This window comes from Apteryx mantelli, chromosome 2 (genome assembly GCF_036417845.1).
Source record: "Apteryx mantelli isolate bAptMan1 chromosome 2, bAptMan1.hap1, whole genome shotgun sequence".
Lineage (NCBI taxonomy): Eukaryota > Metazoa > Chordata > Aves > Apterygiformes > Apterygidae > Apteryx > Apteryx mantelli.
Window position 1 is genome coordinate 110,930,218 of NC_089979.1, and position 15,811 is coordinate 110,946,028.

The window sequence follows — 15,811 nt, forward strand, 5'->3', positions numbered from 1 at the left end:
CAATGTAGTCAAGCGAGTATGATGAGTTTCTATACACCGTACAAATACATGAGAAAGCTGGGCCCGGATATTTTCTCCAGAGGGAAAATTTATGGGAATAAGATGTGTCTGACACTGAACTGATCTCCTGGTTTGACGGTTTTCTGAAGCACAGCTAACGAATGACTAACAGTAACAAGCCCCCAAGGAGATGTGATATTTCATGTGAGCTGCTAGACACTATGTTACCTTCTCACTTACCTTCAATCCTACTTCACAAGTCTCTTGCTTTGTATTTTATGCACCTTTAACACTCTTATCATCAGAAGTAAAAAGATACTTCATACTTCCTTTTCCCAGTTAAGACAAACACTTTCAATCTGAGATGGGTCTTGGAAAACAAGGGCAGCAAAGTTTAAAAATAGAACACAATCAGAGCTGTGAGGTTGAGCGTCAGCAAAATCCATCCAAAGACAAGTTTACTGCTGTTTTCATTTCATTTCCTGGCTTCAGAGCTGGAATGCAAAGTACACCAAATTGAAGAGGGTTATGTCTGAAGTAACAAGAGCTAGATCTTTAATTTAGTTGTACCTAATATGACTGGAGGGTCTTTGGGCTTACTCCAAGAGGAATTACAACAAATTCTTAACCCAAAGAGAGTTACAATCCCCTTCATCCTTGACAAGCACCCTCATTCACTGCAGCTTCTCATAGCCCCTAGACTAAAACCTTCTGTATACAACCATTCTTGAGGTTATGGAGATTTGCACTGAACAAGAAAAGGAAAATGACATAACCAGAAAAAAAAAAAAGGAACCATGGATTAGCCCAGCCTGACAGAAAGTAAATGACTTCTGATACAGGGGATGGGATTGTCTAAACTTCCCATTTGGAAAGGAGCATTTTAAACATCAGAAAACGAAGATCTGGTAAACAGAACTCAAGGCTTTTCATAAGAGTAGAACATTCTTCTTGTTTCCCCTTTTCCTTATCACATACAGTACTAAGGTAAGGAGCCTTGTCCTTTATGCTACATAATAACACATCCTTTTTGAGTGTGCACAACCTTGTGCTTGTGTGGTAAACATTACAATAGATATGCCCCTCCCAATATCTCTGAAGTGCAAGTTCTCTCCAGTACTTGCAAGAAATAATCATAACAACTGCTGTTATGCTTTGCATTGCATTACAGGTTGTTTTTTTAGTTTTTGAAGGTCTTATCTGCACCATGTATCTGGGCCAGTTCCAGCTGATGCAACTGATGTGGATCATAAGTTCATATATAAAAATTTCAGTTTTGCTCATAGTTGTCTCTCAGATGGACAATATATACAGGGAAAACAAGGATGGATGAAAGATATATTTGACCAGCTCCTAGTACTGGATTCGTCTGTTAAGAAGTAAGATGGACTGTGGATTGATTTAGAAGATGTGGGCATATAAAAGCTTGGAATGCTTGATGAGGGTTTTTTTTATTTTTTAATCAATGTAGGTGGAAGTAAACATTTATTAACATTTGGCCAAGTGTAGCATAACTTGCATTTGTATTTTCATTGTTATTAATGGAGGTATGTAGAGATATACAGAAACCTTGAGACAGTTGTTTTTCTATTGCATACAGACTAGCAGTCCATTGGAAACAGAGGATGAAAGCATGAAGGTTAGATCTTAGCGGCAGTTCTTCATGCACAGCTTTTGTCAATCTTGATTTTTTTTTTGTTTTCAAAAATAAAAACATGGGAAACCAAGATCAAATGATGGCAGAAAGGAAAGGTGACATCATCAACCAGAAAAACACCAGAAGTGCCTGAACTCCCTCATTCAAGTCCAAAGGTACTAGTTTCTTCAACAGCTGTCAACAGCTTTTCATATAGCATAGAATATGAGGGATAAGGTGGAAGATCCAAACGGTTGAAACATGTGTGTGCCCTGCAAAAGGAAAATATGCTGCATGTTAAATTTAATCTAAATAAACACTCTAATGAGAAAAAAAAATCCTGGTGAGACTCAAGACACTCAAGCTCACTTAAGACAGATCAAAATAAATTCTAAGTATTAAAGTAAAACTCTTAAATTGCCAAAAGTCAGAAAGTACTGAAATATATGTGTGCATGCACGTGCATATTTCAAACAGAAGAGACAAGCTATCCCTCCATTAGATGTTGCAGAGATCTGCAGGGATCTTCATGGAGAAGTATGCTGGAGGTCACTGAGGAGCTGTGATATGAGATCAGACAGAGACAAAAATGCCACTGCTCTGATTTTGGTTGCTTTGAGTTTTTCCACAAAATGCAACTCAGCTGTACATCCAACATGAGTAGCTAATAAGTTTTGCACCAGTGGACAGCCATAATGTGATGAACTATAGTGACAGAATGAGCTCAACAAGTGTTTATAATGAGACAGGGCTGACTGAAAAAAGACCATTCAGGGATCTTGAATCCTAGTAACTGAAGAAGGAAGGTTGCTAAAAATGTTCCTGTAAGTCATCTGCAAGCCATCTGCTGCAAATTTGGCCTTTAAATGTTATTATTTATTTGTGGTAGCCAAGGCAGAAGCAAAATATTTCCTTCCCAGAGCAAGCTGCCAACTTGATGACCCTCTTGTCCCCCAATTCTGTCATTACATTTACCCCCAGTTGGCAGCATCTTCACAGGAACCCCTGGAATGGGAACCAATCTTGCCTCCACCTTGTTGCAGCTTTACTGATGGCAGCAATTAGACTCAGATGTGGATCCCACTTCACTATGTGAGGTGCTATGCAAACATGGAACAAAGACACAGTCCCTGCCCCAAACAGCTCATCCATTTAAACTGACTCAGAAACATAGAGCTCATTCAACAGAGGGGACACACTTTGGTTAACATTATTTTTCAGTCAACCTTGAGGTTTACATGATGCAAGGAATATTTCTGTTTCCTTTTGCTCCCTCTGATAAATGTGAATTGACAAAACGCTATGGAAGGAAATACAGCCTCAGTGGCTAACAATGTCTAATCATCTGGTCCTTGGTATTGTTAGAAGCAGGGAAGTTGTTTTACTTCCAGCTCTTCTATCTCCTACCTTAATACAATGCTACTTCTTCAGTACCGAAGCTGAAGAGCTATCTTAGAGTGGACACTATTTGAAATCCTGTTAGTTATCTCTTAGGCCACCCATGATACTGGTAGACTGGCTGGCCTGAGACTTGCGTATTTGAAGGGAAAGAATTATCAAGCACCTATGGTGAATCATTAAAAGCAGTCAGGCAATTGAAATAGCCAGAGGCATGTAATTTTCACAGTTTCATTCTATTTCAATTAGGAGAGCTTTTACCATCTTTTTTTTCCCCCTCCCGAATGAAAATTTGTTAGTGGTAGCTGGTCACTCCGGGAGAGTGTACAATAAACAGAATTTGTTGAAACAGCTGGGAACACATGTGAGTTAGAGGAAAATGTGCATAAATAAGGCAATTATTTAATACATCTCTTGAAATTAAACATGGTAGATCATGTGTGTTATCCATGAGTAGCTCTGCACTGTTTATTGTTTATCTCAGTAATCTTTGGCAATGTAAATTGTTTCTCCAATCCACTGCCAACACGTATCAACTACTGGGAGTTAATTAACTCAAGGATTCTCTTAGTCCATTCAGGACATATTTACCCAAGGCAACAGAGCACCATTTGGAGACACCCAGCTTAGCTGTATAGCTCCAGAACTGGGAGTGGCATAGTCACAACAGCTTTGGTGTGGATTGTGCTAACATAACTACACTGAGCCCAAAGTGACATCTCTGCATGGTATTCAACCGTGGGCACGTTTAACTGTGTGAGAATATGGCATCTCAGACATCTCCGTCTTGCACTGCATTTTGCAGTGCCGAAATATCCACAGCCAGTGGTTCTGCTGTTTATTTTCTTGCAGACATTCATCTAGTAGGAGACCGATCATCATCTTTCTCATTTCATACTGTCTAAGAAACAACCTTGCAATGTTGTTGATTGTTAGTCATTCTTGGTCTGGCTCAAATTCAGACTAAAGATGAATTTGTTTTCCTATTACAAGGTTCACAGAAGTGGGCTCTTCTATAGAAGGTCTAAAGGAGTTTATTGTGGGAAGAAACAATTACAAAGAAAGAAAGAAAAGGTTAACGTGTCTAGAAGCATTTAAGCATCTTGCCAAGCAATGCTCTTGTGTTCTCTAGTCCAACAACTTTATACAAAAAAATCACTTCACTCCAAAAAGTCCCATCAAATCAAAAAGGAAAACTAATTTTCAGGAGTACTATGCAGGTCAACAACTCTACCTTCTCAAGATGCAAAACACAATATATTGCTGGCTAAAGGGCAAAACCTGAGGTCAAATTCTGTTCTGGGAAACAAATGTAGATCTGCTGCAACTCCAGTGAAGCCAATGAAACCCGCTCACGGCTAGGTACTTATGTGCAAAATTGTCGGGTATGCGTTCTGCGATGAGCCCAAGTGGTTCTTTGCTGCAAAGGCCACAGTTGGTGTCTGCTTGTGTAACTGAGCAACATATTCTGCCTTGTCTGAGAGAGAAGGATGATTGGGACCCCCTTGTCATTCAGTGTTCCCTCTCTCCGTGCAGCTGTGCACAGCCTTTGTCTCTTGCAATTAAAAGCTGAAACCTTTCTTTTCTGAGCTGGACCAAAGACACTTAGCTGAACCTCTAGTCTGTTTATATCATATGCTGCATGATGCTGAAGTAAACAGGGCAATTAAGAGGCAAGGATATTTTCTGTAACATCTACTATCACCTAACTCTGTGCCTCGTCCTACAGCAGGGTAAGTTCGTTTGGAACGGTGTTGACCTCCTACTACTGATCCCAGTGGGAATGACTGCAGTAAGCATATTCCAGGAGACACATGCTGTTTTGTAGTACTGGGCTTGCTGTACATATTGGGGTGAAAACATTGCATCAGCAGTAGAAGAAACAGTCATTGCAATCAGAAAAGTCTTTCTTCCTTTAATTAAGTCTCCAGCCATGTGAACCTGCTGATATTTGAGAGGTGTTCAGGAAGTGAGAGGTCTGGAATAAGAATTAGATTGGTAAGGGCTTTCACGGAAAGCATTCTGGCTTCTCCAGAAGAAAATGCAAGATAAAAAGTCATGTAAACCAGTTCTGACCCTCATATGCCCTCATCCTCTGGTAAGTAAAGCAGTAAAAGGACCATTTAAAATTTCATCCTTCCTTGCAGCTTGCTTTTATTGCTCACAGAAATTTTAGTAGGTCTGAATTTTTAATCTGGCTGACAGTTCACAGTGCTATGTCTTTCCTTTTAAGAATTCTCTCTAAAAATTGTGTGTTAAGCTTTTAAGCTTTTTGCATTCTTCTTTCCTTGTCACTTCTGTTAATGCCCATAATGATGAGAGTCCAAAGGCAGTAAAAGAACACAGAATCCCCTCCTATCTAATTTATAGCTTGAACCTGCCAACTAAAGTAAGACTTGCATTTTGATGTAATCATGCCAGTCAGACAGAAACCGTGCATTTCTCCTTTTCACCTTGCTGTCTTTAAACAAACCCACAACCCCCTTTGGGTCAGCCTCAAGGCTCACAGATATCTACTTTTGTTCCTTTGGTTTGTAAGAAGGAACACTTGTATGCTGTCTGGGAACCACTGCTTAATAGATGAATGTGGACTTGTAGATGATAGTTCTGTTATATATGAGAAAAAAGAGGAAAGAGAAGAAGGAAGGGAGATAAGGAAAGATAAAAGACAGCAAAGCACGTGCACACACACACTCCACTGGGAAAGGAGGAAATGATGAGAACAAAGTTCTTCGTAGTCACACACAATCTTTTTTAATTGCTATATGGGATTCTGGGGATTTCTGTTTAAATATTTTATCATCTAATAGGGACAGAACTCTGCTATGAAAGATCAAATATTTACTAGCACTGACAATTTTTATCATACATAACCTGCAGACAGTATGCTGGTAATCACTAATATCACTCTGCCGAATGAAAATCTCTTTTGATGAAAGGGTAGTTACAACTCAGCAATGATGGGGAAAAAAGACCTCATTGTGTCAATTGTGATTTAAATCACTGAGATACATGTTGAGATCCTTATTTAATTGTTACTCAAGCAGAACTACCCTTGGATCTGACATGAGTTCTGTCCACATGTGGAGTGCAACCAGAAGATGGGACAGTGGCAATTGTAGGTATTAAGAACTTTGCAGGCTGAAATTTTAAGAAAAGGAACTGCTTCCTCCTATACCTCGAGTAGAAAATACTGCTGGTTCTTTGAATATGCATGTTTGAGGCCAGAAGTTCTGTTCCTACAATATCGCATGAAGCTATGTTATTCCAGGTAGAAAATCAGTGTCTGTTCATTAATATTTGGTGGGGAATGAAGGATAAGTTTTTGTAAAACTACTGCTGAAGCTGGTTTAGTGTTAAATATCTACATGACCCAGGAAAGAAGCATAGAGGCTTCCTTCTTCAAAAGAGGCTATAGCTGGAAGAGTTTTCCATAGATCCCTACTCAGGCAACTAGAGAGTAGAAAGCCAGGTCAGTTACAAGAAGTAAATATGTAATTCCTTTATTTCAAGAGAAAGTTTTGCATATTAAAAAGGAAGAGTAAAACTCAACCCTGATGAACAAGTGTTTGACCCTGTTACTTATTCAGTGTTACTTCATCTGATATGCTACAGCAGTTTGGAATAAGTCATACTGACAAATTGTAAATTTGGCAGTCTCTTTGGTACCTGCTTAAGGGTCATGGTCTGGAGATCTGGGATTTGAGCAGCATCTCTGAGATGTGCACTATTTTAACTTTCTAACGTATGTGCACTCAGAGAAGATACAGATAGGAATAATGTGTCTGGTACAAACAGACTCAAGAAATAACCCAATATTGTGATCTAATTCTTATTTGTCCTGCATCAGCATTTTACACCACTGTTACCATCTTCATGTAGCAGAACTGCTCCTGATAAACAAGAGCACCAATAAGCTTAGAATAAACCTTCTGGCTTCTCAACTTTCCTGAAAAAGACTTGATTATCCACAGTGCTTTCAAGAAGCACTCTAGGTGTTACATATTAGTGGTTATGCTATTATGTCATTAGGTGTCATCACATCTTTGCTCACTATAAGCAAATTGCGGTTGCATACTCCATCGCCAAAGCATTAGGACAAGACGTAAGGGAGAGTCTCCTAACCACATCAGCTGTCTGGAGCAGGAGTAAGAGAATATAGGAAGAGTCCTGGGCTCTTCTGACACAACTAAAAGTTATCTCAATACTTTGTAAAAGACCTGAAAATGCAAGGGCCAGACTAACATATCCCCAGTGATCCAGCTTCTACCTGGACTGCAGGAAAGCCAGATGCATCAGGTGTCTGGAACTTTAAGCAAACATCTACTATAACATCTCTTAGCTTATCACATCTACTGTGGGCCTAAGAACTTAGGCCAAAATCCATATCTAAGCACATAAATGACCAAATCTGATGATTGCTAAGGCATATGGGAAAGCTGTTTTTTTTTTTCCCTAGACCTTTGAAAATGTGGAGCAAGGGTAGCTCTCACTGTAAAATTGGAAGAATTGTTAGTGGGAGACAGGAATTTGTTGTGGATTATTTTAAACAGCTAAAGTTAGTGTGTATTATAGGGCCAAAAGGTCTACAGGATATGACATATGACTTTTTTAGCCTCTAAATCTAAATAAATACATAACTAAATCTAAATAAACACAAGGAATCCATGATCAGGCATTTTTTTTTAAAAAAAGTTTAAAATAACATTTATTTAGTTGCTTAACTAAGGATTTAGGGAGCCTCCAGGTTTAGCCTGTGTGTTTTATGTATTTCTTAACACTGTGTATACTTGGCAGCACCCCATAATTTTATAAAAATACAGGTAATAAATTCACAGTGATCAAGCTGTGTTTATTCCCCATGAGCAAGTGCTGTTTCTTTTTCCCCTGGCTAAAATGAACACAGAGCTCTGAGACTTCTAAAAGGGCTAACAACTTTCACCTGGAAAAGAGGCCTCTTTCAGGGAAAGCAACAAGTTCAGTGATCAGCAGACAAACCTAAAGCTGTTAGCGTGAATATCTTGGGGCAAACTGAATCTAGGTCATAAGTAATGCCTAGGTTCACAAAAGAAAGTTAAGCAGAGTAGAAGAAGGCCAATTACCTTTTGAGAACTGGATGAGTCAGTCCAGGGCATCTTCTGTACCTGTTCCAAGGCCCACCCTTCCCTCTTGCCCCTTCCCATCCCAGCAAGGTGTGTAGAGACAGCTCTGCAGAAATGCTGGGCCATCTGCAGCTTGCACTCTTTGAGGTTCTGCCTGTCTACAGGCAGGAATGCCCTCAGTCAGCTCGGAAACCAATATATAGAACCAGACTATATATAAGTTGCAAAGCTAAGATCAAGCCTAATCACAGCAAACCAACTCTTGGGCTTTCTTTCCTCATTCCTGGCTGTTATGCTGGCTGAAGTACAGCGGGCATGAGTTACTTCACTGACCTTACATGTTTTCACTTGCTTTTAAATCTCAATGCCTACATCTAGCTCTCATGTAGGCTCTAGCCTTCTGTATAGTCTTTATAGTTGATGGAAATAAATCAGAACATACCAGGTGTGATTCAGCTGAGCTATTTTAAAAATCTGTGTTAAGGTGGGATGAACCATGCCTTAAAAATGCTCCCTTCCTTTTTCCTGACCTTAAATGGAGTCCACATAAGATATGAGCTCAGAAAGTCTGCTGATGTGGTGTGCAGGCCCAGCTCCAGTGCATCCCCACTGCACAAACATGGGCTTGAACATGCTTGTGCTTGGACTAAGGTGCTGACCATATTTGGATTTTCCTTCTCCAGAGAGCTCTGGAGGTCCTCTCAAGTCTGTTCCTTATAGCATGCTTCTGTTTTAACATAGATGGCAGATAACTGGAAAACTGGATCAGACCCATGGTTAATTGACTGTCTGAATATGTCCACAAGGTCTGGCAGAACAGATTTTGCAGTGTGCCATGAAAGTAGTTAGCCTCCTTTGGATTGCAGCTGCAAGCAAATGATAGAGTCCAAGGGAATCTCTGAAAATGCCTTTTTGCTTGCCTGGTCTGGGAAGATCTATGGAAGATTTGCCCTGATTCTAGCCAACCCTGGCCTGGAGGGAGTCACCAGAGGAACTGAATGCAGGCAGGTAAGCTGCAAAATGCAAGTGGGGTGAGAGTTTCAGGCTCCTTTGGCTTTCAGTTCATTTCCAGGAGGATAATTCAAATGTGAGTAGGCAACGAGGACCTTGGAGTGCAGGAGGAAAGCATCCTTCGGGAGGGTAAATGTTATGTAAAAGGGTCACTTAGCAAAAGTATCCTAGAGGCCCTCAGATGCAGCCCCATGAAGAATGCTCTGCATTGTAATCTCGATGGTGTAGAGCCTCAGGCAGCTGTAAGGGCATTCAAGAAAAGATAACCAAGTTCAGGGGGGAAGGATGAGTGCTGGTCAGAGACAAAGTGCTGGAGCAGAATCCAGAACTGAATGTATCGTTGGCTGTGTCACAACTCTCTTGGGCAGCCTTAGGTAAGTCAGACCACCCCTCTGTGCCCCAGTCCCTTCATTTTAGAAAGGAAGATGATCCCTGCTTTGGGAGGCATTCTGAAGTCTGTTGACTCTGCATGATATTATGGCTCATTTACTCCTAGTTGGTTGACTGAACTAAATGTAACAAATTGGGTATTATTACCACATGGTCTGAAGTCCCTTTACTAAGCCTCCTCATGGTGAAAAAGTGGAACCATCAGAGCAAATGAAAGGATTACACTCAGGTCTCTGGCCAAAACTCAGAAACAGAATTTGGCTTTCATGGCTCTGTAACCTCACAAGTATTTTTACTGGCATTTTGGAGGCAAAGAAAACAGAACAGCTGACAGGCTCCTGCTGGTCTGGATCTCATCCAGAATCAAATATAAGAAGACTAGGTTTAGATCTAGGAAAATTTGTATCTTAACCATTTCCCAAAATTCAAAGTAGTTCAAATTGAGCCTGCAAATCAAAAAGGCAGCAAAAGAAACCGCTTTTCTCTGAATGCAATTACAGAATAAGCTGAAACTTGTCTCTTTGCAGCAGTTTTAGGATGTCCTTATTGTATTCATTATCATTCACTGCAAGAGACACTGCAACCAAGTACCAGGCTCATCTTTCTCACAGCGACTGTTTTTTTTATCCTAGTCTTGACATACCTTGGGAGGGATGTTATTTTTCCCCATTTCTCTATACAGAAGCGCCGTAGCCCATTGCTCCCTCGGAGAGCTGCAAAGCCCTCATATGGCACGCTTGATGTTCCAGTGACAAACTGCAACAACCGGAGTCTCTGTTCATTGTTAAATCTCTCCACTGCTGCCCAGAACCACCGTATTACTATGTGTCCATCATGGTAACCTAAACACAAAAGCAAGAGAGAAAAATTAAATTCACACCCTCTAAGCAGTGAATGTAACATCTAAATACATTCCCACTAACATGGACAGCAGCTCTTCTTACTGGAAAGATCTTGATCAAACAACATATCTTGTTCTTGACAAGTGGTAGGTCACAGCCCCAATCTTATGCAGTATCTCTGGATACTATAAGATGACTAACTCATCTGAAACCCTAAAACTCAAATTAAAATCCAAGGTACCTTGGCCTCTCACAAATCCCTTTGCAAGCATGGGGTTATCTGCATGAAATATAAAGGACCAATAGTGAAATCCCACACAGTGTGCATCCTGATGACTTAACAAGCAAAATTTCTGGTTCCCAAATACATTCTCTTCTGGGTTGTGTTAGTGTCCAACATACGGAGTGGAGTTTGCTGCTGCAAGTCCTTCCCTGGCAGACTTCCCACCTTAGGGGCTCTGTGCCTTCATTCGTGCTAGTGAAAGCCAGCATAAACCCAGGATAAATCTGTCTCAGTAGCACTACTGGGAAAAGGAGGAGGAAAATAACTTGGGGGACCAGTCCTGCTTGTGGTTAGCTGAGTATTTCAAGGTAACACAAAGGTTGGGCAGTCAACACCAAAGACTTATGCCTTGTATTTCAGGGGAGGATATGTGAACCTCAGGGACTTTCCTTTTGTAGTGCAGAACTGGTGGATTTCACATTTATCCATCATCCAAGACAGCCTGGATAAATCATGCTCAGCATTTAAAGCAAAAACAGGCCAAGCATTAGAGGAGAAGGGAAAGAATCCAACCTGACATATTTAAGGTGGAGGGATGGTTAAGAAAGATCTCTATTTTGTTGAAGTGTAATTGGGAGCAGTGGAATTTGGCTTTTCCATCCCCTTCCCTGTTGAAGCCAAGTGCTACTATTTCCAGTGAGGCCAGGAGTTCACTCACAGTCAAAGTAAGTAACGTTTAGACCTAATACTGCAGATTCTTTTCAGTCCTTACTAGTTAAAACTCCTGTTAAGTCAGTAGAAATTGAGACTAAGTAAAATCTGTGAAGAAGCAATTTCAGTATTATTAAACCTGTTGATCAAATCCTGAGGTCTTATTTATTTTGTTCCATGAATTATTCTTCACAAAAACCTTCTGAATGAAATAAGGCATTTCCCTCAGGAAAGGCAGAAGGAAAAAATGGACCAAGTCTTTCATGATTTAGACTGAAAAAAGTTGAGCTATTAGTAAGCATTAGCAGACAGTTTACCTCCACGATATTCTGTGTTGTTACGCCAGTCATTGAGATCTATTTCTGCAGTGCCAGCAATAACCAGCTCCAGTTCTCTGGCATCAAAAACAGAGACAAGTCTGGAGTCTACAACCTAGAACATAAAACACTTGTTAGCACAATTTCAGACTGGAAATAAAGGAGATGTAATGTCTCATAAACCTATGGCTCTGATGGCCAGCTCCCTATTCTGACAAAGGCTGCATGCTGATGGACAACTTCCACTCCTCTGCTGATGTCTTGAGCTGCAAACAATACTGACACATGAGATTTGACCAGAATAAAACAATACAAGTGACAAGACATAGTTTGCGCAGAAGATTCTTCACCATTACATCGGTTCTGACAAGTGATTTTGATGGTCAAATGGGCACTGGATTTGTAATATGGAGAATTTCTTTTATATTTTGTTTACATTGGAATTTGTTTACAGTTGTTCACAGCAGCCTCAGGTCTTCATCCACTGAAGCTGCAGCAGAGGTTCATCTTCTTCATCACATGAAAACAAAAGTTTTAACAGTCTGTAGTATCCACAAGGAGAAAAAGCTAGAGAACCACATGCACAGTTTTGTAAACTGTAAGGAGTCACCTGGCCAATCCCATTCTACAGCAAAAACTCTGACCAGTTCTATTCAGCTACAAAGTCACCCTAACTGGCTCCCACCCCTCGTAAATGTCTGTGCATGACTTCTCAGTGCCATCAGCTACCGGTACTGTTCTGTGTGCTTGTTATCTATCATTTCATTTTCCTGAATTCCCATTCTTTTAGTTTGTTGACTATAAGCCAACTAACCTGCCATTCTTTAGTTTGTTCTTTTAGTTTGTTGTTGCAGGGTTAAGCAAAGTTTTCACACCACCACTTTTCTTACTATGGGATTGGACACTAGTGAACTTTCTTAATGGTGTCTCAGGTCTACCTGTGGCTTCCTTTTCCTCTTCATCATCATGCTTTATCATATTGACAATACACATTTCTTTCCTTTCTCCCTTAATGCTAACATGTCATCTCCAAGGTTGCTGGCTGCTACAGATTTCAGAGCTCCAATCCTTTCCACCTGTGCCTTTTTAGCCATTTCATAGGGTGATGATGCAGCATAATTTAACCATGGGGTCATCAAACTGAGATGATGAATGGAAGATGGTGGGAGCATTGTTTGTTACTTACTTCGTAGAAGCCACGGACCAGGGCCTCTGTTTGCTGAACAACCCCTCGTTCCACTCGCCACTTAACCATTCTCTCTATGTACTCTTTTTTGTTCTTTTCTGTCACTGCCATATTTGCCCCTCCAGATTTCAATTCTCTTTCTGTCACCTACAGAACAAAGAAAAATAATGGGGTAGCAATGTATGGATCACTTTGTGTTTCAAATTTCAAGTTGGGCTTTAAAAGTGTAAGTGGAAAATAAATATAGCAGCCATATTTCTCATTCTGTCCTGGCCCTTCATTGATTTGTAGTACAAACACAAAGGATAATGAGGGGATTTTGCTACCCTCTTCAGTTTTCTGCTGCTATAACAATGATGTTTAGCATAAATAGTAAATGAACTACATGAATACATATTCATTATTTCTACTATTCACATATTATTATTTATCTATTTATTTATTAGCCCAAAAGATGGCATACAGAGCATATTTAGGTCACTCTGCTTGAGGGACCTATAGAAACATCATGAATTAGGAAACACTCAGTGAGTCACCTAATCTGTAGCTTTGTCGAGAAACAGTAAGAACAAGTAAGGCTGGATGGAACGGTTTAGGAATTTGCAGCTGGTTCAGGTTAAATTCCCAACTGTAAATCACTGCATTGCCATTATACCAACAGAGTAACACCTCCAGAGGGGAAGACTCTGGCCAAGCTGCCACACTGCACTCTTCAAGACTGTGCAGCATCAAGATGTAGCTGTTAAGAACCACCACTAAACATTGTCTAGCTTTAAGCACGCCTTCAAGTCCAATTGTTCTGAATCTCCTGCAAGACTTCCCATAAATAGCCAGATGTGTTGGTGACCGATTTCTTCAAATTCTCATTATCTGTATAATTTCAAATACAATTAATGATCTACACTCGGAGGCAGCCAATCAATGACAATGGGTCACTGCTTTTTCTTTTTTGTTCAGATAAGTTTAAATCACAGCTGTGAGCTGGAATTCAGAATTATGTTTAGAGCAGTAAGGAGACATTTTAACTCTAAAAGAAAATGTTCCAGAGTAAATATAACTAATTTTTACTTTAGAACATCCAGATAAAAATGTTTTCCTGAAACCTCCATGTTAGATCTCAATTTCAACAAACCTGATGGAATAATTTTTCCCGTAGACTGCCCTTATGCAGTCTACCAAACTGCAGGCCAGTCTAGCCCACTCCTTCTGCCTGACTGGAGCAATTGCCATGGCATCCACATATAGGGCTTGGAGGTAGTTAATATAGGCCTGGAAGAACACTTTCTAGTGCATAAAAGCATGCAAAAGTACTTAGGGTAACAAGCAACTGCCACCTCTCAGGTCCTGTAAGCAAAGTCTTCATATTGGCATCCAGTCCCCACCAATAAGACTTTGGGACTCTTGGTTCTACATCATATTTTTGGTATTACAGGGGTGCTCTAGGGACCTGTAGGCAATAAGACTCGTGCTCCTCTGTAGTAAATGCTATAAAAAAAATGTATCATGAAAGAGGATTTGGCCCAAAAGGTTTAAAAGCTGAATTCACAAACCAGAGATGAGGCAGGAAAGAAATGATGAAAGCAGTGACTGGTTTATAATAAAGTCATTGTGAAGCAGGAAAAAAGGCCTGTTACCCATCTACAAAATAGCTCCTCAAAGAGCTACTTTTTGTTTCCCTTACCTAACCCTTGAAATGCAGCTTTATAAATATTAGCAGAGCTCCCACTGTGATCTATGCTTGCATATGTACCCAGCAAAGCAGTGTTCAGACAGCATTTAAATGGTCAGATATTCTTGACATGCAAGGATTTCCAACTGGGATCCCTCTGTGAGCAAAAAATGTGATTGTGATTTCTTGGGTATTTTACTGTCAGCACTTAGCAGATTTCAGGAGAGGGGGGAAATCTCACTTTCACTTAGGACGCTTGGATTCTGACACTCTAAATTCATGGTGAGAATCATTTTTTTCCATCACTAATTCTAGCAAGGTTAGTGTCTAGTACTTACAAAGTACTAGACAACATGCAAGCTGGCATCAAAATCTGTCTTGAAGTGTTCTTTTGCTTTAGCATCACAGTATCTACAGCAGATTATTTTTTCTTTTCTCTTTGGAGCCACCTCTTATCTTCCTTAACAGACTCCTATGCAATTGTCTCTCTTCTTTGTGAAGAGTATAATCAGTAATTAGCGTGCCAAATGTTACCTTCAGATGCATCAGGGCAATTCAGACTGAGATTCTTATTCACCTTTGTAGTCTACCAATGCAAACACAAACTTGTCTCATCTGTCTTTGTGAATACATCTGCATGTTTATGTCTGTCTTCATGCATTAGTCTTATATAGCCATACCTTCCAGGGAAAATGCTGCACTGTTAGTTGAATGTCATGTAAACTCTCAGCTCAAAGCCAAGAAAAAACCCCCTGCATTTAGGTCTGTGAAAAACAGTGCTATCTTTCCCACAGAGGCTTCTTACTTCAATTCTTCTTCCTCATCCTTTTGATTTCATCCATCTTGACTCTGCTCATCCCTCACACCCTTTTCTCTTTCCTTTTTCCTTTGCCTCCATTTGCAGTATAAGCAGACTAAATTCAGTTTTGAAAATATCCTCTGAAGTCTTGCTTGTTTTCTGTTACTTTCAAGCTCCTTATTGCTGAGCTGCCCATTTATTCTCAGGGTCACTGTTCCTCCCCTCCGATACTAGTCCAGCTCTCCATTGCCTCTGCAGGCCTTCACTCCGGGCAATCTGCTCCTGTCAACTTTGCTTTTGAGGTACAAGAACCACTGTCCATATATTCCAGCTGATCTCTGCTCCCTTTGACACTATCCATCAGCTAACGCAATGATTAACTTCTATCCTTTGAGCTTCTGTAGTTCATGGCAAGCTTGGTTCTTCAGTCTCTCTAGCTTTTAGCATCTCCTCAGATGTCTGTAAGCTTTCCCTGAATATTGCTTTGGTCCCTTCCAAGGCTTTGCCAGATCTTCCTTATGTCAAGG

At 40.3% G+C, this 15,811-nt stretch overlaps 1 protein-coding gene across 1 annotated transcript in view; it reads right to left on the reverse strand.

The window, feature by feature from the left end:
- Window positions 1-1,468: 1,468 nt before the first annotated feature.
- HECW1 (HECT, C2 and WW domain containing E3 ubiquitin protein ligase 1) overlaps window positions 1,469-15,811 on the reverse strand; it is a 203,541-nt gene continuing 189,198 nt past the window's right edge. The window contains exons 25-28 of the mRNA XM_067291220.1: window positions 12,817-12,963; window positions 11,631-11,745; window positions 10,181-10,379; window positions 1,469-1,908 (exon numbers count right to left, since the gene is read on the reverse strand). Coding sequence (XP_067147321.1) covers window positions 1,797-1,908; window positions 10,181-10,379; window positions 11,631-11,745; window positions 12,817-12,963 — 573 coding nt within the window. The 3' untranslated portion in view covers window positions 1,469-1,796. The remainder of the gene's footprint in view (window positions 1,909-10,180; window positions 10,380-11,630; window positions 11,746-12,816; window positions 12,964-15,811) is intronic.